The 24,331-nt window shown below is 36.9% G+C and overlaps 1 protein-coding gene across 6 annotated transcripts in view; it reads right to left on the bottom strand.

The window, feature by feature from the left end:
- Positions 1–24,331, bottom strand: part of SNAP91 (synaptosome associated protein 91) — a 126,423-nt gene that overhangs the window by 41,338 nt on the left and 60,754 nt on the right. For all 6 annotated transcript variants that reach the window (XM_070418165.1, XM_070418167.1, XM_070418162.1 and 3 more), the window contains exons 9-13: positions 19,246–19,287; positions 13,774–13,844; positions 8,215–8,242; positions 6,789–6,898; positions 4,231–4,349 (exon numbers count right to left, since the gene is read on the bottom strand). In XM_070418165.1, the coding sequence (XP_070274266.1) occupies positions 4,231–4,349; positions 6,789–6,898; positions 8,215–8,242; positions 13,774–13,844; positions 19,246–19,287 (370 nt within the window). The remainder of the gene's footprint in view (positions 1–4,230; positions 4,350–6,788; positions 6,899–8,214; positions 8,243–13,773; positions 13,845–19,245; positions 19,288–24,331) is intronic.

Below are 24,331 nucleotides of genomic sequence, written 5' to 3'. Positions count from 1 at the left end.
TGACTGGCCAGATTATTATGACCACCCCATCAGTACAATGAAGTGAATTAGTTACACAAATAATAATAATAATAAAACCTTGAGAGTATTTGCTTAGGAAAATATTCAGTATTTTTGGAAGTGTCAATGAAGTACTGATGGGCTGGTCAAAATAATCTGGCCCTTCAGTGTATGTTGGATTGGGGCTGAAGTATATTCTGCTGTTAGGTGGCCAGGTCCACAATCCCAGGAAACAGAAGTTTCTTCTAATAATTTCTTATACCAACAGCACCTGGCCCAATACAAGTGTTACTCCACAGTCACACTTCCTAAAAATATTTTAGGATGACCACAGTGGGTCATCAGAAGCAAGATAGACTTGGCTTCTCTCTTTTCCTGGCATTGGTGGGACTCTCCCTCACCCTGCCCTTATCAACATGGATATTTCAAGCTTCAATGAGACTTAGCAGAAGAATGAAGAGCCACGTGACAGCACAGTTTCCAGACCTCTGATGGGGAATGAGCAACTGATTTCATACATTTGTTAAGAAGGAGAAGACTTATTCAGCTGGAGGGGGACGAAGAAACTTCCAGCACTGATAAAATGGAAGATGAAAAGTAAAATTTTCTAAGAAAATGTATGAGGTAATTAAGCATAGTGTTGAATAATTGGTGATGAAAATTTTTTCCATTCCTGGAAACCACAGGTTTTAGTCTCCAAACTCTTTTAATTTTCTAGATAAAATAAAATTTATGCTACTTATATCTTGCTTTATGCAAAATTTTCTCTCCTATAAAAGGAAGTCTCTATTTTAGGATGATAGGAACAGTTTTAGAGATTCTGAAAACTACTACTTGTTGTAAAAAATTAATCTATCCAAAAAAGCTACAATAGCAAAGTTGATCCACTAGCAAATAGTATATAATCAGAGGGTTTTTTAAAATAATAGAAATCGCTAGAAAATATTCACTGTAACCAAGGAAACAGACCTACAACTAAATTAACAAGGAAATCTATATTCTGCAGTGAGCTGTAGCTAAACTTTTAGGTTATAATAAAGATTAAATGTGGTCATATATTTAAGTGCTTACCCATATCTGTTACAAAAAAATGCTTGATAATGATAGCTATAGCTAACATTTAGGTTAAATTATAATTTTCATTATTGACTTGTGAATGTCAAAGCTTATAATCTTTCTGTGTGTGTACGTCTGTCTAAATGTATGTGTATGAAAATAGCCTAAAGATATGCTCCCCAGATTTAATTAACAAGAAAATGGTAATATGGGTCATAAAAACTGCTTCTACCATAGCTAATATTCCACATGGAAATTATTAAAGTGATATGATCACATAATACTGATGAGCTTTCAAATACATGTTGATAATTTTTATTAGGTCCATTAATTCAAATTAAAACCCTAGCAGTAATTCCATGTTTCTCAAAAAGCAGAAATCTACTTCAAGCATTTATAATCTATACTAATAAAAGGGTAATATGCTAATTAGGGCGGATGTCTTCCGGAAGTCCATCCGGACAAAGCTACAGTGGCTTCGAGGCCCAGGGCTCAGGCAGCCATCAGTAGGACATCCCCTGAGGGCTCCTGGACTGTGAGAGGGGGCAGGCCAGGCTGAGGGACCCACCTCCCCTTCCAATGCACGAATTTTCATGCACCGGGCCTCTAGTAAGAAATAATCTGTTTCCCCACTTCTAAGATACACAGAAATATAACATACATAACTCACTTGTTTGTGCTGAGAGATGAATTTATTACAAGAAAAAAACACTCTCCCTATTATGGAGCCAAAAGGAGGAGTTTTAAAAATGCTCTGCATTCTTTTTAGTGAAATATGTTCATTATTAGCCCACAGGATGCCAAATCTTATAAGCATTATTTAAATTAAATTTACCAAAATATGAATTTGCTAAAATTTGGTTGCTTTACACCAACAGGAAAAAAAATAATATCCCCTAAAATGGCAATACTTATAAACACCTGAAGTAGTGATGGTCGTTGGAAAATGAAATCCTCTTACTGTGTTATGGTCAGATAAGAATATCCAAATAGGTCTAAATAGTTTTTTAAAGTTTGTATTTTACTGTCTAGTTAAACAAAATTAAAATATGCTTCAATAGTAGAATCAGCCTAATCTTATCAAACAAGATTGAGAAAGTAATTTTTTTTTTTTAGTCACATAAGCCAAAATGAATTTGTTACAATTTAGCATCATCTTCAACCATCACTGGGTATCTATAGAATGAATGCAAACTGAAGGTGGGTGACTATGATTTCTCAACTTCATATTATACTACTTCAATTTCTTAAGGCTTATAATTTTTATTATTTTGCTTAGGAAATTTATTTATTAGCATTTTTCTCCTCAGCTGACTTTTCCACTGAAGCTGTAGGTATTTTGTTGAGACACTTATGCTGTCTAACCATCAAAAAGTGACCAGCAGGCCCTAAGTCAAGGCTTCTGCTCACCTAGAAAGTGCTCTGCATAATTATTAAAAAGTGCTCCCTCGAAGCCAGCAGCTTAGAAAAAACACCTTTCTCCCAAGAATGAGAAAGGCTCACAGCTTCGCTGGCAGAAAACAGGCAAGATATCAGCCCCACTCCGGACTAACACAACCTGCATGTCCAGGTCAGACAGCCCAGGTTGAAACCACATGACTAGACCTACTGATGATACCTCAGTGTTTGTCACCAAGAGTTATTATTTATAACAAGTAAAGACTGAAATGTGTTATAATAAAATTGGTTATTATAAATTATTCTTCACAATATTATGGATCTTAGCAAAAACTCCTTGGAGATGAATATGAATTAAAATGTCATATTGAAATGGAAAAAGATTCACCTATGTTTTTCTTGTGTGTGTGTGTGTGTGTGTGTGTGTGTGTGTGTGTGTGTGTGTTTATTTTATCTTTTTAACTTTTGGCACCCAAATAATTTTTTAGAATGTCAATGTAAGAAATGTCCAAACTTGTAAAGAATTTTGTAAGAGCTTGTTTGAGTTTATTTGAGCTACCTGATGACATGCCAAGAAGTAAGATCTCAAATGCTCCCAAGCTTGGTAGCTTTGTAGTTCTCTTTATACATTTGGAATTAAGAAGGGGACATAAGGAAGATACGTGAAGGCAGGGAAATCGAAATGATTGTATTATAGGATAGTTAACAAGATTATGTGCTCCCTCGAGAGTGGTTATGCCTCTAAAAAAGAGGATTAATCTGGCATTTCAAAGGTGTGGTAAACTACATGCGAAAGAACAATGGAAAGGGCTGACTTAAAGCAAAGATACACCTTTCACTAAAGAAGACATAGGCCTGGAGCATGACTACTCTCCATGAACCCCCAGTTAGGAGTTTATGATCAGATCACCTATGCTGTTATTTTGGGTCACTGATTTATTACAGAGCCTCTCTCTCTCTGGTGTGCCAGGTTCCTGGCTCTCCTGTTGCAGGAGGTGCACTACCCTGTGCCCACACAGTGGACGAATGGACTTCAATTAGCCTGAATGCTGAACTGGACCCGGCTGCAACATGGAACAGAAGCTTTGGACAGTGGCCCTCCTTTTGGCTCTACTGGACCTCCAGCTGCCCCTCTTTCAGGACTGGGTTAAGGGGCATGGGGCTTCGCAACCTGAGAAATGTAACTCCATGTAAATAAAGCCTTTTACCATATCTTGTTGTCCCGTGCAAATCTTAGAAAATTCATTTTCTAAAGATCTCGCAAGAATCCCGCTCCTGCGAGAAATTGAGAAGTTTGATTCTCCAGTGACAAAGCTATCCCAGATTTTAACTGCATTTAAGTCAAATACAATGTGAATAAAATCAATTCCCGTCAGGAATCCATGAAGGAAGGCTCTCCCTGAGAAAACCAAATTAGAAATGCTGTCTTTGCATAATCTCATAAATTTTCAGGAATACCCAGACTTCTAAAGTCTGAATCTCTAGAAAACAAGACTAAACATAATCAGAATTTTAGAACAGCAAAGGAAAGTACTGCCTTTGTTCCAACTTCTAAAATAAAAACTATATGACTATTTGAACATTTTAACTGTATTGTGGGGTACTTTTCCTGTCTCTGTCTCTCTCAACATATATTTCTACCAATAGATGCCATTCTGAACATTTTCTCTCCAAGTTTCTAGCACCATTTGGACCCTCAGAAGGTAAGCATAACAGTTGTAGCCTGAGTAAAAGCAACTAAATAGAGAGATGGCATGACTGTCTGGTTTCACTCACCTCCCCAGGCAGTGGCTCCTCCAGAAGGCGGTGCTGGTGCTGGTGCCGCGGCTGCTGCTGCCCCTCCAGAGGAGAAGTCTGGCTGGAGGTCCAGGAGATCGCTCGACGGTTTAGAAGTGCTGAATGGAAAATATAATTTTAAAGTCAGACTTTGAAATTGTATAATATAAAGGTATTTTAATAAAGTCAGACTTTGAAATTTTATAATGTAAAGGTATTTAGAATGTAAAGGTATCTTCTAAAAACATCATAGATTTTGTATATTTTAGATCAAATAAAAGAATAATATTTTGGAAAGTATAGAGTATGTTCTTCTACACCAAGGGTTGGCAAATGAGATTTGTAAAGGGCTAGATACTAAGTATTTCAAGCTTGTGGGCTAGAAGATCTCTATTGCTGCTGGACTCTGCCACTGTAAAAGTGAAATAAGACATAGATGACACATGAACAAGTAAGTGTGCCTTTGTTCCAGTAAAACTTTATTTACAAAAAACAGTCAGCGGGATAGATTTGACTCCTGGGGCCATAGTTTGCCAACTCTTGTTCTATAGACAACAACAAAGTTAAAGCATATTTCAAGCTATGAATCACTTACCAGATCACAGAGCAGAAATTAAAAGGGAAAACCTAAATGCCTCAAAGTAAGGTGGAATTTTCTTAATCATGTTATGAAATGCTAGTTATAAGGACTGTGACAAAAGGAAACATCATCCAAATATTAAAGGTATTAGGGTAAGAGGATTATGGGTAATTTTTTTCTTTTCTCTATTTTCAAACTTTTTTTAATGAAAAAAATTCTTGTCTTGAGAAGAATATTTATAAACCAAAGATAGTAAAATGAATAATTACTAATGTACCCTGTTTTCTAAATAAAACCACAACGTATCAGTTTTGGCTATAAGGAGGACTCACCTGAAAATACTTATATTTTTTTAGTTTTCATTCATTGAGGCTGTGATTTTCAAAGCTCCTCCATTTGTAGAAGTTCTAAGAAGGAACCTAGAGCTCTGCTATTCAAAGTATAGACCCCGAACTAGATCCTAGGACCTTGTTAAAAATGCAACATCTCAGGCTTACCCCATTATCTCCTACATGAGAAACTTTATTTTAACATGCCCCTGAGTGTTTCACAAGTGACTCATAGCTTGAAATATGATTTAACTTTGTTGTTGTCTATAGAGCAAGAGTTGGCAAACTATGGCCCCAGGAGTCAAATCTATCCTGCTGACTGTTTTTTGTAAATAAAGTTTTACTGGAACAAAGGCACAGAGCACTGGCCTCGCCCTAATTGTCTGGCTCAGTGGATAGAGCGTCGGCCTGCAGACTGAAAGGTCCCAGGTTTGATTCCGGTCAAGGTCATGTACCTCAGTTGTGGACACATCCCCAGTAGGAGGTGTGCAGGAGGCAGCTGATCGATGTTTCTAACTCTCTATCCCTCTCCCTTCCTGTCTGTAAAAAATCAATAAAATATATTTTGAAAAAAAGAGCCTAAAGGTCACCAGACCAGGTACCAAGCCATCAGTGTCCCAGGCTCCCCATCCCCTCTTCATAAACAGCAATTACATCTTTATCTTTTTTACAGATTAGAATTCCAAGAAGAACGGATTCTGCTACTTAAAAAAGTTTCTAAACCATTGAAATTTGCCTAGTTTTGATGTCCATTTAATAAATACAATAGGTCTAACTGCCAGAATAAGGAAAGTATATTTATTAATATTCATATCAGAGCTTTTATAAGAAGTAACTTATCTTAGTATAGAGGCAGAAAGGTCTTGTTTTACCAAGTTGGAGATTATAAAAAGCCAAACTAAGCAATGAAGGATAACATACATTGTTAACGTGGGTGCATTACTTGGATTAATTGCTTAGTTCAAAATTTAAGTCTCTAAATATAGGGCATTCACAATCAGAGTCACAGATAGTACAAAATGAGACTAGAATCCTCCTAAGGCAAAACAGCCAAACAAAGAGTTAGCCTAAAGTTATTATTTGAGGAAGCCCCTGTGAGTTGGGGCTTCACTGTAGGCAGCCCTGAGATTTCACAGAATGTACAGTCATTTCTACCTTTCTCACCACTGTTCTGACCTGTACATGCTCCTAAAGCTCATTAGAAACACCACAGTGGTCCCTTCCTAACACCGGAGTTTGAGTCCCTCAGATACACCAGCTAATTGATCTACAACTGCAAGCTTTTTAAAAAGGCATTTTAAGACACCACTTAAATTTCCCACAAGAATGAACACTTTTTCGAAAACATTTTCTGTGTCAGCCAATTTCAGAAGAACTTGCAATGTGTGCATGGTTTTTCTACTTCTTTCCCAAATGTGTGGGCAACAAGGTGATTTCCACAGCTTAGGTCCTTCTTATGCTTTTAGAAGTACAGACCTCAGTAATTGTATCAGGTATAAAATAACTTACTTTGTGTACCTAAAAATAACTCCAGTAATACATGTTAGGATTAGCTTTAATTTTCTGAAATCATTTGAGTTCAGTACATAAAAAAAACAACAACTCATCAAAATACTGATAAACATTCACTTGAATACTCATTAACTCACCTGACAGGGACAGCCGCGGATGGAGTTGCAAATAAATCAACCGGTGGGGACGTGTCAATAGTTTTAGCTGGTGTAGAATTAGGAGACGTAACAGTTGTGGCTGGAGAAGACTGAAAGTGAAGATGCACAACACACTCTTAGTCAAATCCGAATCTACAGGACACAGAGCAACAGAGCACTTCCACTTTGCAGACCCATGAACTACAGATCTATAGGAGGAAATACTCCTGTCACTGATAACACTAATCCTGTCCTTAAACATGCTAAAAAAGCAATAGGGAGGTAAGGGAATAATTAAATTTATTCAAGTAGACTATCTAAAAAGCATCCTTGTGGCCCTGGCTGGTGTTTCTCAGTGGTTAGGGTGTCGGCCCACAAACCAAAAGCTTGCAGGTCCAATCCCCTAGTCTGGGCATGTGCAGGAGGTAACTAATCAATGTCTCTCACATCAGTGTTTCTGTTTCTTTTTCTCTCCCTCTCCCTTCCTCCCTCTCTCCCACTCTCTCTAAAAATCAATGGAAAAAATATCCTCGGGTAAGGATTAACCAAAATAGAAAAGAAAAAACAAAACAAAGGCACGCTGTGGAAAGATTCCCAACTACAATTGGTTTCTTTACCATTAAAACACACATACTATCATGTGCCTTACCTGTCTCACAGGGCTGTGACTTAGAGTATGTGAAAGTGCTTTTCAACTAATAAAATGTTACAGATACATTTGTTCTCAGCTGTAATATAAATATATGAGAATTTCTTCTACTTAAAAAATGTAATCCAAATAAAGGACTAAGTTCACATTGGGATATTACACTGGACTTAGAAAATATACAGGAGAATACATGAAAACTTACCTTACCTTTTCTCAAAAGTTTAAAAATAAAATTATACTTGATCCAGCAATTCCTCTTCTGCATATATACCCGAAAGAATTGAAAGCAGGGACTCGAACGGATATTTATACACTCATGATCATAGCAGCATTATTTAAAATAGCCAAAAGGTGGAAGCAACACAAAGTATTCATTGATAGAAGAATAAATGAACAAAATGTGGTATATTCATACAATGAAATAGTATACAGTCTTGAAAAGGAAGGAAATTCTGACATGCTACAACATGGATTAACCTTGAAGATATTATGCTAAGAAAAATAAGCCAGTCACAAAATGATAGTTACTGGATGATTCTACTTATATGAGGTACCTGGAGTACTCAAAATCAAAGTAAAATAGTGGCTACCAGGGACTTGGAATAGGGGAAGTGGAGAGTTAATATTTCAAGGGTACAGAGTTCCTGTTTTAGAAGATAAAAGAGTTATGAAATGGATGATAGCAGTGTTGCTAAATAATGTGAATGTAATCCACTAAACTGCACCTCAAAAGTGGTTAAAATTGTTAAAACAAAACACAACAAAAAATAAACTTACCTTACTTAATGGAGAGGGAGCACCAGATCTAAAAGGCAACCCAAAAATTAAAACTGAATATACATGTAGAAGCATTTAAATTTGATACTATCACTTGGTCAAACACTAACTTGTTTATATACAATTTTCTTTTTAGTAATGGACACACTATTTAATACTTTTTATCTTTTACTCAGTTATGACATCCTCTTCTAATGTTTCCCACTCACTAAATTTCTAGTATTAGAAATTCTTAAATTAAAATTTCCCCCCTATAGCTCTAGCAATTCAATTCTTCAAGTTGATCATTATTGCCCATGTCCATCAAAAATAAGCTGTCTGAATTGGAATTTAAAATTTTTTTCCAAGACTTAGGAAAAATATGTTTTATAGAATTAAAAAAGCTTCTGATTTATTATTTCAAAAGTTAGAAAACTCATTAAGATTAAAGTATACTGTGATTAATCATAATTGTGATGCATAAAAGGAACACTAAAATAAAAAAAAATCCCTATGAGCCCTGTGCCTGAAATATGTCCCAACTTCCTTAAGTTTTCTTTTTATGGCTATAATGAAATCTACAAAAAATATTCCTATTGTCCTATTAGAACTAGGGGAAGCTTGAAAATGAATAGTAATCTCAATGCTTATTTCTAAGGCAGTGAAGAAAAATTAGGAAGAAGTAATTTTTCTCAGTTAGATTACGAATAGCAGTGACTACTGCACATCACTTCTACAAAGTGCTTCAGAAACAGCTGGGAAATAACAATGAAACAAAAGGAACAAATACACATTGCAATAAGAAGCCTATTGTCAGGGTCTTATAGGATGTCAGGGATGTCTTACTACTTATCTACAGAGAAAATATCACATATAGCAGTAGCAGAAAAAAATTAGTAGAGAGTTAGTAACTGCATTTGATACACTATCATGAATTTTTATCATTGGATGTAGCAAAATAAATCTAGTAATAGTATATGCCTGATTAATACCTTTTATGTTCAACTTCATTTGCAAATATATGCCTGCCATTTTCTATTTAAATTTAGTTTTTACTTAAAATTAATATAATGTAAAGAAAGGGCACATATAAGTTTCTACTATATTATAAAGGTAGAAGTATGAAGGTAACATTTAATTTGGTTATGTGTAGTTTGGCTAAATATAATCTTAAGAATGACATATCCTATATAGAACATGAAATGCATTTATCTATATTGCTTATTTCAAAGGGCTTACTAAAACAAGTGAATCACAGTGCTCTCTGTATCTATAAAAAGCTACTTAGGCACCAAAAAATCTTGTATAGCAGGAGTTCAAAAATTCCCTAATGAGTTTTTGACTAATAATTTCTTCACTCCCACCATTTTTTCCTTTATCTGTGTGGAAAAGGAAAGGAACTAAATCTAAATAAAAATCCAAGAAAATAACAGCCTGAATGTGGCAAAGAAAACATAGAAGCCATTTGACATGGTCACTTTCTAAGAATGAATTAATTGAAATTAAATTATCTCTCAAGCAACTTCATGAAGCAATGCTCAGTGGTACTGACACATGAGAAATACCATTACAGAAAAGAGAACTGAGGATATGCAAATGCTTTTTGAAATATGTTTCCAAGCTGATACATAAACATTTCTAACATATTCTATACTCCATAGCAATAATAAAGGCATAATAAAAATGATAGAATTGCTCTGCCATTAAAGAATATCATGCTCAAATATAAGCATAAAACATCATAATTGGCACAAGAATTATGTTGCCAATAATGCTACACATATGCTATTACTAAATGACACATGACATTACCCCATGGATTAGACAAACAAATGCAAACTTCCTACTGTCCCTGTGGAGCTATCATGCCACCTACTGCACTGTGTCTTAACTGTGTAAGTGTCTGTATTCTCCATTAGATGCTGAGTTCTTAGCAGTGAGGGGGCTCATCTCAATGATTTATATCCCCGGCACTTTATACAGCAGCTTGCCTTGTGTAGTCAGTGAAATATATTTTTGTATTATCTGGATTTTTGAATGAGAATACATTTATGTACTCTTTGTATAAAAATGTAAATTAACCAAAAATCTTAAAAATTATTTTGTGTGAAACTAAATTGTCAGGATGTGTGACCTCTGTTCTCACGGACCAGCCCCAGCCCTTGACGAGATTTCATCAGGAAGGCGAGAACAAGAGGTGCTCCCAGTGGGATATGACTTTAAAAAGGATCATTAATCACTGGTTAAAATCTGAGGGCTCTGACGTTCAGAGGGTAAGTAACTTGCCAAGTCTCTTCATGTGTTAGTAGTGGATTTAAGACTCCAGTCAACGTCTGTCTGATGCCCAGAGCCTGTGCTCATTTCACATGCCAGCGGGTCCTGACGGAAACACACATAGCCCAGCACATTTGTTCCTCCCTTACACAATACATGGAACTGCTTCCTTTACTTGTTCCTTTGTTGATTTTCTATCTCGCCATTGGTCATTTCTCCTTTATAAAAGAAAAGGCTATAATGTTTTATATATAAATAATGACATTTATTACAGACCTATACTTATTTTAGCTAGAGAAACTTAGCACTTAGTGTACTGTTTTGGGGAAAATAAAACACGAATACAACTTTAGAAGAGAATAAATGACTATAAAGTAATCTACCCTAAATTTTGTAAAATTCTACAAATTAATATGTGGGTTTTTCTGATTCACATAGTAAATGCCAAGTTTTACTTCCACAATGTTAATAGAAAGGTATCAAAAGAGAACATTTTTTTATTTCTTATTCACAACAATAACCCTTACATAATTCTGGTGATAAGTGCTAGTTATAAAAATAAACAACAACAAAAATAAAACACAGATGTGAAAAATCTGCCTTCCAAATAATTGTATTTAAAATAGGTTTATCTTGCGTTTCCTGCACCCTCAACAATTAGAAACCCACATATAAAATAAAATCAAATTCTCTCTTTGGTCTATGGAATCATAGAAACAAACAATATACAAAGGTGCATCATACAGTATTGTATAAAAGATCCAAATTAAATATCAGTTTCTTTAGGCACTAAATATAAAGGGCATACATATTTTTATAGAAGACATTTAAAAATGCTTTGTTTTATGCATTTACCTAACCTGGAGACAGATTTAATAATTAATTTCCTTCATAAAATTGTCTTTTGTTGTATGACATGGGAAAATCTTGATTACTAAATAAATGAAAAAAAAGTTTGATTACTAAAATCTAAAAGAAATATATATTTGTGTATATACACACATATATACGAGTATCTAAGAGAGACTGTTAGTCTTGATCCAAGAAGACCAAACTAAAGTAAAACCATTTATGCCAGTCAACTTGTGAGACCAAAAAGTATAATGAAAAACACAGATGTGTAAAATGGACAGAAATCAGTTTTGAATGTTCTAAATACCAAATGTGGACTCTTAAGAGTGTTTTTTTTTTGCATTTTTAGTAATAACCAAATGCAAAAAAAGTCACTCGATATATTACTCACCCTTCACTTAAGTTCCCAGGTAAGCACAAACATACAAAGAAGAAAATAGTTAACTACTGTAGTTCATTTATTTCAAAAATAGGGAATAAGCAAAAGACAAGTTCCTATGCCAATTCAGAAAAGAAATATGACAAGCATAAAATGATTTTAAAGAAGAAAAACTATGCTCAGCTAAAGGTAATTCAAAACAGAAGTTATTATTTCACTGCTTTTGGAAATGTTACTTAAGTATATAGAGCTAAGTTCTCCAAAAAGTTTGCAGCAGCCACCAGGGGGCGAATTTAGATTTGAAGTTAGGACTAAGGAAATCGACTCCAGCAGGCTGCTGCCGCCTTGAGAGCAGCCCTGGCAGACTGAACAAGAGGACAGAGTGGATCTGTGCAGGGTGTGGTGGGGGGAACCTGAGAGGGAAAGAGTGCAGAGAAACTGACTTTTCACTGATGTGCAGCCCTCACTGCCCACGGAAGAGGCTCTAACTCTATGGGGTATGCACTGTGCAGTTCCTTAGCCAAAAGGGTTCCTTTGCCACAGGAGCAGGGCCTTTTCTCAGGCTTCCTGCCTCCTTTTCCTTACATCCAAGGCAACTCACTTGGCTTCCCAGATACCGTAGTACAGGATGGCCCCAGCTGTGGCTGGAAGCGGGCATCTCCTGTTGTGACTTAGTATACTCTCTAGTTTTTTATTTGACATCAATCTATCCACAAAAGGCTGATCACCCATGGCCACACTACAGCTGAGGCACACCTTGGCCTGGGGTAACAAACCTGCTAAAGCCCCTAAGAGGACCATCATTCCAGTAGCTCTGCCATTAACTGCCTGAGAGATTCCTACACTACTGTTTGTCAATGAAAATTTAAAACAGGCAATGCTTTTTATACTAACTTGGGGAAAATGACAGATATAACATGTAGCTAATAAAACAACAACAACAACAAAGTAAGGTCAGAACACTCGTCTAGATTCTGGGAGAAGAGAGCAGAAAGGAGTTGCCTTTTGGTCGCTGTACCACAGGTCTAATCTCTGATCAGCCCACAGATCTTTAATGATCAGTTATTAGCTCTTCTCTGCTAACTTCTGCTGTCAATCTCAGTGGACTACACATAAAGCCAGGACAACCCACCCAGACATTTCAAGCTGACTCTGTGGGGAGAGCTACCCTAAGTGTTAAGGGGGAGATAATGAAGTATAAAATCATCCCTGACCTTTAGAATTAGAAAATCTATTTAAACCACCTGTGTGAAAAAAATGGCCACAACACAGGGCACTGCATGATTAAGGAAGGTTTCATGAAATGTCTCTCCCGGGATGGGTGAGATTTATACAGACAGAGATAAGGGGGTAGGCATCCAGGACCAGCAAGGCACAAAGAGTGAAAAGCACTGGGTCTTGTGAATGCACAAGTTTGACACCTGCTAGAGCAATAAAAGGAGCGGAACCTGGACATTTTTTTCATGTGTTGAGAAAAAATAGTAAAAAAGGTAAGTGCCAAACACAAGGTATAAAAACCCAGTAAAATTGCACTTACCACTGCTTAATTGCCACTCTATAAAAAGATCTCTTAGTGAAATGTCAGCAGCATGGCGTGCTGAATGGTTCAAGTGGGAAGAGTCTGGAGTCCAAGAAACTAGACTTGAGGGCTTTGCTTTTTTTAACAGTGAGGTTGGTAACACAACAGTGTTCAAGGCTGCTTGTGAAATTGTGGTTTTACTTATGCCCAATGATAACAGCCTCAACTTTTAAACATAAGCAACTCTTTTTCTGATTACTGTGAATCCCTTCTAAGGGCAAATATATAAATCAGCAAGTTCAGTTAACATAGGTGCAACCTACTAATTTGCTGCATTTGCCTGCAGAGATTGTTGTTGGCAGGGTCGCACTGCCATGAGTTAGTGGGATGGTGTTGGGGGGGTTGGGGAAGGGGGAGTGTGAGGAAACCCAGAAGAATTGCAATAAAGCATACCCTAAAACTGTAGTAGTATAAGTTGCACTGTGATAATTCTCATTCTTATAAAGAACAATTCTAACATTTTTCATCTTATTTATAATATACAACTAATGCGTACTTGTTTCCAGGTTTCTTCCCTTCTAATGTATTTAGATGCTGTTCAAGGGTCTCCATAAGACTGCTGGGAGCCTACAATAAGAGAGTAAAAATAAATGTCTGGATTGCTTGCTTGCTTGCAAAGTAAACACACTGAAACGTCACTGTAACCTTGCATGGTGGAGGTCATGTGAGATAATTATATTCTAGGTCTTTTAGGGTTAAAAATCTTTAAATTCCCTGGAATCTCAGGAAGGCCAATCCTATATATATATACTTAACTCCACTGCATAACAAATAGTGTTACAGTGTGGTTTCAGTGTAGAGAATACATTGGATAAACTTTTTCTAACATATTACTTATATGCAGTAAAGTAAGTTTAATCCAATTCACCATATGTTTCCATAAGACCACACTGAAAAAAAAACAGGTATTTATATCCAAGTCAAAAATATAAGTGCCCAAGTACAAATTAACAGAAATTTGAAAATACAGTAAAATCTCACTTATCCACTTTTGACTGAAATATTAGGAAAAATTGCTACTATATTAAGAAAAGGGGAGGGGGGTAAGTGATAGTTGTGGGAAAAGAATACACCTTTAGTAGTTAATGACAATTAAGATTTTCTTATTATTGAGGTATTTATTTCTGTAATAAAATAACTAACAAATATAATAATGTTATAATAGACTATGTGTATTGGCAGATTTAATATATTTCAACCATTTTATCAAAAAGTAACTGTTTTTTATAACATTTTGTGCAATATAAAGTGATGGCATTTTACTGTATATTAGAAAGAGAAATAATAGATTCAAAGAATATTCCACTCTATTCCTCAAGCATCAAAAATTTAATTTCATCTTTCTCAGATAATTTTAACCCAAATTTGACCTTAACAGCAGCATAGGCATTCAAAGAATAGCACTTCATGAATAAAATATATAACTACATTTATAGATACACTGAATTCTAATAATTGTATTTAAATTAATATGAAATTAATTTTGAAGGACTAACTATGCTAACTGTAGAAATAGTTCACATAACTCAAAAAAATCCTATCACTGTAATTTTATATGGTACCGAGAGTGATAATTTAAAATAAAATTGTATTAAAAAATTTTGATTTTGGAAGTTCAGGATATTTATTTAATATTAATTTAAATTTTACAAATAGAATCATAAATGATCTCAATAACTATGTGATTATTATAAGTGTAAATTACTAAGTGAAGCAAACATAAGTTTATAAATATAAATTAGTAAGTGAACAAAATATTAATGTGATCAAAGTGATGAAGGTAAGGTAGAAAGAAACAACCCTATGAGCATTATCTAAAAAGTTAATGACTATAGTGTAGAAAGAATAAGGACTATCAGGAGGTATAATAAATCTAGAAAATTATAAAAATTAAAAGTTTAAAATATAATTCAGGTGAAAGTGGACTTACTCAACAAATTCCAGTAAACTACGGTAAGAAGTATGCCTCTGAATATATAAAAAGAAGTTTTTAAAAATAAAGGAAATTTTGCTGTATAGAAGAAATAGTCAACTATAAAGTTGTGCTAATTTAATAAACAAAGTGTACATTGTAACCTTAAAGGGAATAAAATAGTAATGACTTCATAATTTTTAGGTGCATCCATACCTGGTAACTTTAAAATTATCATAATAAAAATTATAATTTTCATAATAATGGAACCCAGAGGCATACTGGAACTCAGGAGGCATACTTCCTTTTTTTTTTTTAATTGGGGTCACAGTAAGGAAAAAATGTGTCAAGTGATAGACTCATTCTCCATTTAGAAGACTCAGGTCCTCTGAATTGTAAGTACAATGTAAAGGAAATGTGATTCTGTGCTAAACCTGTTAAAAACAACAACAAATGCTACTTAAAGACACAGAATAGAGAACAATATAGGATAACATAAAAAGAGGTAGTATATTCTCCTATTACATTTCTTTGGTAGCTAAACAACAAAAATCAAAACCAGAAACATAGTTTGCAATTTCATTTTTTTTTGCAAAGTTTCTTAGCAATTTTAGGAAGAATTTTTAAAAAACAAATTAATAGTCACAATAGCCATAATGGAAATCTGATCAAGAACACAGACTACAAAATTGACTCTTGTCTTTAAGAGGAGTTATTTTGCAATATGTTGCACATAAAATTAAGTTTGGAGCATTTTATCTTAGAGGTTTAAAATGCTTCATCATTTATATTACTTGTAAGTACTGTGAAATATAACAGAAATAAAGTTTTCAAATGTATGCAGACAGAAAAAACCTGTTTGATAGTAATGTTCAGGAATGCAGGAATACCGGCCTTCTTCTCAACTGCATCTATGGTGCTGAGCATATCCTGGCGTATAGTAGGCAATAAACCAAAACTAAAATTTCCAAGGAGCAAAACTCTGAGAATGCCTCTGCTATTGTAAAGAAATTTAAGATTAACAAAGTATAATCAGTTACTTATTTTTAAAATGCCAAAGTCAATAGACCAATTAGATGGAAACACCAACCCCAGAATAAGTCAGCCTGTGAAAGCCAATAGATAACAGCAATATATTACGGTTACCGATTCATCAATGGTACAGTCTTTAAAAGGAGACTTTTCTTTACCAGTAGTTTTCAGATCAACCAGAATTCCTGCCATCAAATCCTAAAATGTTTTTCATAAATGGAGATAATTTAAATTTGGAATGTGCGCCCTCGCGCGCGCCGCGCGCGCACACACACACACACACACACACATACACACACCAAACAGGAAATACTATTTTGAAAATCCTTTTCTTGGAAGAAATTCATAAATAATTTTGAGTCTAGAATAAAAAAGGAAGCATCCATCTAAAATTCAGAGGCTTTAGATTATAAAGCATCATTAAGGGGAGAAGGATGGGGGCTGGGTGAAAAAGGTGAGGTGAGTAAGCCAAAAAAACTCCAGACTCACAGACACAGATAACAGCATGGTGATTACCAGAAGGAAAAGGCAGTTGGAGGGGACGTAGAAGAGGGTAAAGGGGGGATAAATGACTTGGGGAGGTGAACACACCATACAATATACAGATGAGGAATTATAGAATTGTACACCTGACACCTATATAATTTTATTAACCAATGTCACCCCAATAAATTAAAAAAAACACAAATGGAAAAAAAGCAACCAAAAGATCATTCAAATTTTTTAAAAATATGTTTTATTAATTTTTTACAGAGAGGAAAGGAGAGGGATAGAGAGTTAGAAACATCGATGAGAGAGAAACATTGATCAGCTGCCTCCTGCACACTCCCCAGTGGGTATGTGCCCGCAACCAAGGTACATGCCCTTGACCGGAATTGAACCTGGGCCCTTGAGTCCGCAGGCCGACGCTCTATCCACTGAGCCAAACTGGTCAGGGCAAAAGTTTTGATCATTAGATCTAAGAAACCATTTGAAAGTGCTGAGAAATATATCAGTTCTGATATCATATTCACTTCTTACTCAAAACAAACTTTTAAATGTTTTTAAAAGAAATGTCATTGATATGCATAAATCATTTAAATGCAGTTATGATGACATTAGATGTACAATTTTAAAAAGGGCTACAGATGTCCACACTGATAGTTATTATGCAATTTCTAACCTAAAGGATAGCCATTAAATTCCTCTGTTCCATCTTGCAGCAAGAGGAATTCTAATCCTTTTTTTGAGTTACTAAGCAGCTCACTCCTTCTCCCAGTCAACAGGTAACCCTTCTGGTCTCCATCTCCTCTCTAACCCTCTTCCATGTCTGGTGTTTTTATTTATTGTCACGGCTAGATTGAGTGCCATGGTGGCCACAGAGAGGTCTGGCAGAGAACAGAACCTAATCTCACAGGAGCTAAACTGAGCCCACAAAGAGTAGCATTTCTGAGCCATCTGCAGATTAATTCTGGTCTAACACTGTTTAAAGGATTAACCCTAGAGCAGCTCACATTCCAGCTTGGACTTCACTATACTGTCCCAGTGGGTCTAAATCCCCAGTTCAATTAGAAGCCTCCTTTGGATCCGTGGAAGGGGCTCTAAATGAGAATTAGGGAATGTGTTTAGCTCTGTTACTTATAATCCCAACAGAAATCACAATTAGGTAGCTTAAGAAATTTCAGAAGCTCACAATACTCTTGCACTGAGATGTAAATATATACTGGAGAAATGAACTATAAAATTTTTTTTAATGAGGAGGTGATTTACAAATTAAACATTAAGAGTGAAGTTTATGTAGGTCTTAAGGTCATAACAAAAGTAGAGGATATGAAATACCAGTCTAATGGATCTCTACCAAAGAATATCTTTTTATTTGGCCCAGGGCAAGATTTTATCTTAAGAATTTTATCTCTGTTCACCAAATTGTGATAACACACAACATTATATAAAATATGTCGCCATAGCCCATTTGGCTCAGTGGATATAGTATCGGCCTGTGAACTGAAGGGTCCTGGGTTCGATTTCGATCAAGGGCACATGCCCAGGTTGTGGGCTCGATCCCCAGTAGGGGGCATGCAGGAGGCAGCCAATCAATGATTCTCTCTCATCATTGATTTTTCTACCTCTCCTTCTCCCTTCCTCTCTGAAAGCAATAAAAATATATTTAAAAAATATTATGTCTCTGAACTCTAGAGAGTTATATAAATTATAAATTTTATAGTATCATTAAAAATTAAATGCAAGTATGTGATCCTTCTTTTGATGATTTACTATAATTCTATAATTTAAAAAACAAAACAGTATTAAGTATTCCTTTAAACCTTTCCTTGTCTTCCTTTAGGCTCTGCCCTAACTAAGTAAGACAAAGGAGGACCTATTTTCTTATTAACTGAGAGCACTTCTAACAATACATCCAGTTTTTCTTTTATTCTACAGAGAGCTGTCTATAGAGTTGAATAAAGATGATTTGTCATTTCTAAAAGCTATTCATTGAGCTGAGTATTTTCATATACAACTTTCTAGGTTAACATGCATTATTTATTTGGGCTATTTTACAAATAAAGACAAAAATCAGCATGGTAGAACTATATCAGAGTTTGCCCACTCATGCCCCTTCTTCGTACCTGAGGCATGCTGAAATCTAGAAGAACAAGTAGGAAAAAAAATTCAAATGTCCTGATTATCATGCCTACAAATATCTTTTCATAGATAAAGTATTTTTTAAACATTATTCAAGGCTTCCTTTTGATTCAAGTTCAAGAATGAAAATATGACCTCAGTAAGTAAATTCAGTTTCCTTTAAAGAAGAAACTATGTTTATAAGGGCAGGAAAATCTTCATATTACCTCTAGAAATATATTTAATAGCTAGAAAAAATAAGCTAGAATAATTTCCAAGAAAGTCCATTGGCCTAAATTTAAAATCCATTAAATACTTTTAAATACTTACAAGAATTTATCAATGATCTAGGTAAGACCTTTTATGAAAAACTACAGAATAATTTCATGTACACTGAATCTTCCCACTCAGAGAATCACTTACCTGTGTGAGGTCAGGAATATCACCTTTATCAATGCCAACTTGCTGTGGATTAAGAAAATAAAAAGTAACTTAATGGGAATTTAAAAAATTAATTCTCTAAATTTAATTGAAGATCACCACATAATTAGCTAAAACTATATGTCAAACATGGTATAGAATTGTTATGTATGTTAATCTTACTTGGAGCTTATGCTCTTTGTGTAGTTTTCCACTCAATATAATATAGCAATGATTTCATTAATATAGTTAGATATAACAAGTATAAAGAATTATGTTAAAATCCAAACACAGAACTTAAGAAATTGAAGTGTAAAATTTAAGGTTTCCTCCATATTTAACAGCAGCTAAAAAATCTTAAAAAATTGCATAGACTAAATTTAAATAGTTATGCCCAGTAAGTCCTTTGTACAGAAAATGTTCATTTTTTAAAAAATATTTTTGTTAAAAAATTTTAAATTTAAACAAACCCTTCCCCAACCAAAAAACAAACAAACAAACAGTTCAGCCATTTCTCCCACCCCACCACCCACCTCTTACAACCACCAACCAATCTGTTCTCTGTACCCATGAGCTTAGATTTCTCTTATTTATTTTTTCGATTCTACATATAAGAGTGATCATATGGTTTTTGCTTTCTCTGACTTATTTCACTTTGCACAATGCCCTCGAGATCCATCCATGATGTTACCAGTGGCAAGATTTCATTTTCTTTTATGGCTGAATAATAGTCCACTGGGTGTGTGTATAATGTGTGTGTGTGTAACATTTTCTTTATCCATTCATCTATCGATGGACACTAGGGTTATTTCTATATCTTGACTAATATAAATAATGGTGCAATGAATATGGGGTGCATATATTTTGTCATTAGAGTTTTCATTTACTTTGGATAAATATCCATGTGTGGAATTTTCAGATTATACAGTTCTATTTTTTTTTTAATCTTCACCCCAGGACATGCTTACTGATGAGAGAGAGAGAGAGAGAGAGAGAGAGAGAGAGAGAGAGAGAGAAATATCTCTTACTTGCCTTAACCAGACCAAACCTGCAACCTAGGTATGTGCCCTGACTGGGAATCAAATCCACGATCTTTTGGCATATGGGACAATGCTCCAACCAACTGCAGTTCTATTTTTAATTTTTTTGAGGAATCTGCATACTTTTTTCTATGCTGGTTGCACCAATTACATTCCTAGTAACAGTGCACAGGGTTCCCTTTTTTCCACATCATTGCCAGTACTTGTTATTTCTTGTCTTTTTTAAAAACAGCCATTCTAACTAACATGTGTGAGGTGATATCTCATTGTGGATTTGATCTGCATTTCCTAATAATTAATGATGTTGAGCATCATGTTATGTACCTGTTGGCCATCAGTGTGTCTTTTTTTGGAAAAATGTCTATTCAGATCTTCTATTTTTAATTGAACTATTTGCTTTTTTGCTATTGAGTTGTATGAGCTTTTTGTTTGTTTTGTTAATCCTCACCAATCCTTGTCTCATCCCTAATCTTAGAAAAAAACCTTTCAGCTTTTCACCACTGAGTATGATATAAATTTTGTTTGTTGGGAAGTTTTTGATTACTGATTCAATATCCTTGTTAGTAGTTAATTTGGACAGATTTTCTATTTCAGAATATAATTCAGTCTTGGTAGGTTGTATATTTCTAGTTATTTATTTCTCCTAGGATGTCCTATTTACTGGCATATAATTATTCATAATACTCTCCTATGGACTTTGGTATTTCTGTAGTATCAGTTATAACATCTCTTTCATGACTGTTCACTTATTTAAGTCCCTTCTCTTTTTTCTCTCGGCAAGTCTAGCTAACATTTTGTCAATTTTATGTTTTCAAAGATTGAGCTTTTAGTCTCAACTGATCTTTTCTATTGTCTTTTAAGTCTCTACTTCACATATTTCTGCTTGAATCTGTGTTATTTTCTTCCTTCTAGCTTTAGGCATTGTTTTACTTTTTTTTAGCTCCTTAAGGTGTAAAGTTAGGTTGTTTGAAACTTTTCTCGTTTCTTGAAGTAGGCATTTATCATCTGCACTGCCTTTTCTGTATCCCATAAATTCTTGTATGTTACATTTTCATTTCTCTTGTCTCAAAGTCTTTTTTGATTCTCTTTTGACTTCTTCTTTGACCCACTGGTTGTCAGTAAAATGTTTAATCCCCACCTATTTGTGAATTTTCCAGTTTTCTTCATCTAATTTATTTCCAGTTTCATACCACTATGGTCAGAAAATATGCTTGATATGATTTCAATCCTCTTAAACTTTTTAAAACTCGTTTTGTGTCCTAACATGTGCTTTATCTTGTAAAATGTCACATATGTAGTTGAGAAGAATGTGTATCCTATTGCTTTTGGATGGAATGTTTGTAACATTGTTATCAATTTAAAATAGACTGTTATAGATACAAGTAGTTACTCGTATATGTAAGCCTCATGGTAACCACAAAACAAGAACCTATAGTAAATACATAAAAGATAAAGGAATCTAACCATACCACTAAAGAAAGTCAGCAAAGCACAGAGAAAGAGAACAAGAGAAGAAAGGAAGAGAGAACTATGAACACAGCTAGAAAACATTTAAATATGGCAATAAGCTCAAACCTATGAATAATTACTTTATATGTAAACTAGAGGCCCGGTGCACAAAAATTTGTGCACTCGGGGGGCAGGGGGAGGGGGGTCCCCCAGCCCGGCCTGTGCCCTCTCGCAGTCTGGGACCCCTCGGGAGATAACGACCTACTGGCTTAGGCCTGCTCCCGGGTGGCAGAGGGCAGGCCCAATCCCTAGGTGCAGCCGCTGGTCACGCTCAGAGCAGGGCCGATTGGGGAGTTGGGGCGCCGCCCCCAGTCACACTCAAGGCAGGGTTGATGGGGAGGTTGTGGCGCCACCCACTGTCATGCACAGACCAGGGCCGATCTGGGGGTTGGGGCGCTGCCGCCTGTCACTCACAGAGCAGGGCCCATCAGGGGGGTTGGGGCTCCGTACCCTGTCACACACAGAGCAGGGTCAATCAGGGGGTTGGGGAGCTCCCCCCTATCACGCACAGAGCAGGGCCGATCAGGAGGTTGAGGAGCTCCCCCCTGTCACTCACAGAGCAGGGCCGATAGGGGAGTTGGGGCACCGCCCCCTGTCACACACAGAGCAGGGCGGATCAGGGGGTTGGTGCGCTGCACCCTGTCAAACACAGAGCCGCAGGGCAATCAGGGGATTGGGGAGCTCCCCCCTATCAGGCACAGAGCAGGGCTGATCAGGGGGTTGAGGAGCTCCCCCCTGTCACTCACAGAGCAGGGCCAATAGGGGAGCTGGGGCACCGCCCCCTGTCACACACAGAGCAGGGCGGATCAGGGGGTTGGGGCACTGCACCCTGTCACACTCAGGGCAGGGCCAATGGGGAGGTTATGGCTCTACCCTATCACACACAGAGCAAGGCCCGTGGAGGGGGGTCGGGGCACCACCCTCTATCACCCACAGAGCAGGGCCGATCAGGGGGTTGGGACGCCGCCACTGTCACACTCGGGGCAGGGCCGATGGAGAGGTTATGGCTCTACCCTGTCACACACAAAGCAGGGCCCGTGGTGGGGAGGGGGTTGGGGCCCCGCACCCTGTCAAACACAGAGCCGCAGGGCAATCAGGGGATTGGGGAGCTCCCCCCTATCAGGCACAGAGCAGGGCTGATCAGGGGGTTGGGGTGCCTTCCCCTGTCACAAACAGAGCAGGGCAGATAGGGAGGTTGTGGCCCCGCACCCTGTCACACACAGAGCCGCAGGGCAATCAGGGGGTTTGGGCGCTGCCCCCTGTCATGCTGATCCTGGTGCTGGGAGCCTCGCTGCTCCACTGATCCCGGTGCCTGGAGGCATATTACCCTTTTACTATATAGGATAGAGGCCTGGTACACGGGTGGGGGCCGGCTGGTTTGCCCTGAAGGGTGTCCTGGATCAGGGTGGGGGTCCCCACTGGGGTGCCTGGCCAGGCTGGCTGAAGGGCTGAGGGCTGTTTTCCGGCTGGCAGATGACTAAAAGCTCCCAACCGCTCCTTGTTTTCTTTTTTTTTTATTTTATTTTATTCTGGGCCAGCTTTAGCTCTGAGGCCTCGCTGCTGAAAACATCGATACAATGTTGTGGCCCGGGGCTGACTGACAGCCATTTTCTGGGGTTTTGTTTAGCTTCTTATTTGCAACATAGTACATAGTTGCTTAGAGTTGCTACTGAGAGGCCGTCAAGTCAGCCGGGGAACGTTGGAGTCCACAGTCACTGCAGCAAGCAAGCCTCATGTTCGCTTCCAGCTGCCTGGCTGCCGGCCGCCATCTTGGCTGACAGTTAATTTGCATATACTCACTGATTAGCCAATGAAAAGGGTAGCGGTCATACACTAATTACCATGTTTCTCTTTTATTAGTGTAGATGGACTAAATTCACCAATCAAAATATACAGAATGGATAAACAAAATACATTTATATGCTGATTACAAGAGACACGCTTTATATTTATTTATTTATTTATTTATTTACTTACTTACTTACTTACTTACTTACTTACTTACTAGAGGCCCAGTGCATGAAATTTGTTTATGGGTAGGGTCCCTAGGCCTGACTGGTGATCAGGGCCAATATGTGAGGCGACCAGTGGGACGATTGGGGGTCTCCTGCTGGCACCCGCCTTGGCTGGCCTGGGGCCTGTGGGCTGGTGGCAGCTCCTTATTCAGCGTTTGTCCCTGGTGGTCAGTGCGCGTCATAGTGACTGGCCATTTCACCGTTCAGTTGATTTGCATATTAGGCTTTTATTATATAGGATTTATTTTTAAAGTAATTCTTATTTTGGTTTTTAATTCTCACCCAAAGACATGCTTTTACTTTTTTTTAGAGAGAGAGGAAGGACATCAATGTGAGAGTGAAACATCATTTAGCTGCCTCCTGCATGCACCCCAACCGGAGATCAAACCTGCAACCTGGGTATGTGCCCTGACTGGGAATCCAATCTACCACCTTTCAGTGTACAGAATTATAATCCAACTGAGTCATACTGGCCAAGGCAAGAGACACACTTTAGATGTAAAGACACACACAGATTCAAAGTGA

The sequence above is a fragment of the Myotis yumanensis genome, unplaced genomic scaffold (genome assembly GCF_028538775.1).
Source record: "Myotis yumanensis isolate MYYU_CA2020_CCGP unplaced genomic scaffold, mMyoYum1.0.hap1 SCAF_6, whole genome shotgun sequence".
NCBI lineage: Eukaryota > Metazoa > Chordata > Mammalia > Chiroptera > Vespertilionidae > Myotis > Myotis yumanensis.
Note: the sequence above shows the minus strand (reverse complement) of the source record. Positions and strands in the feature narration are given on the sequence as shown.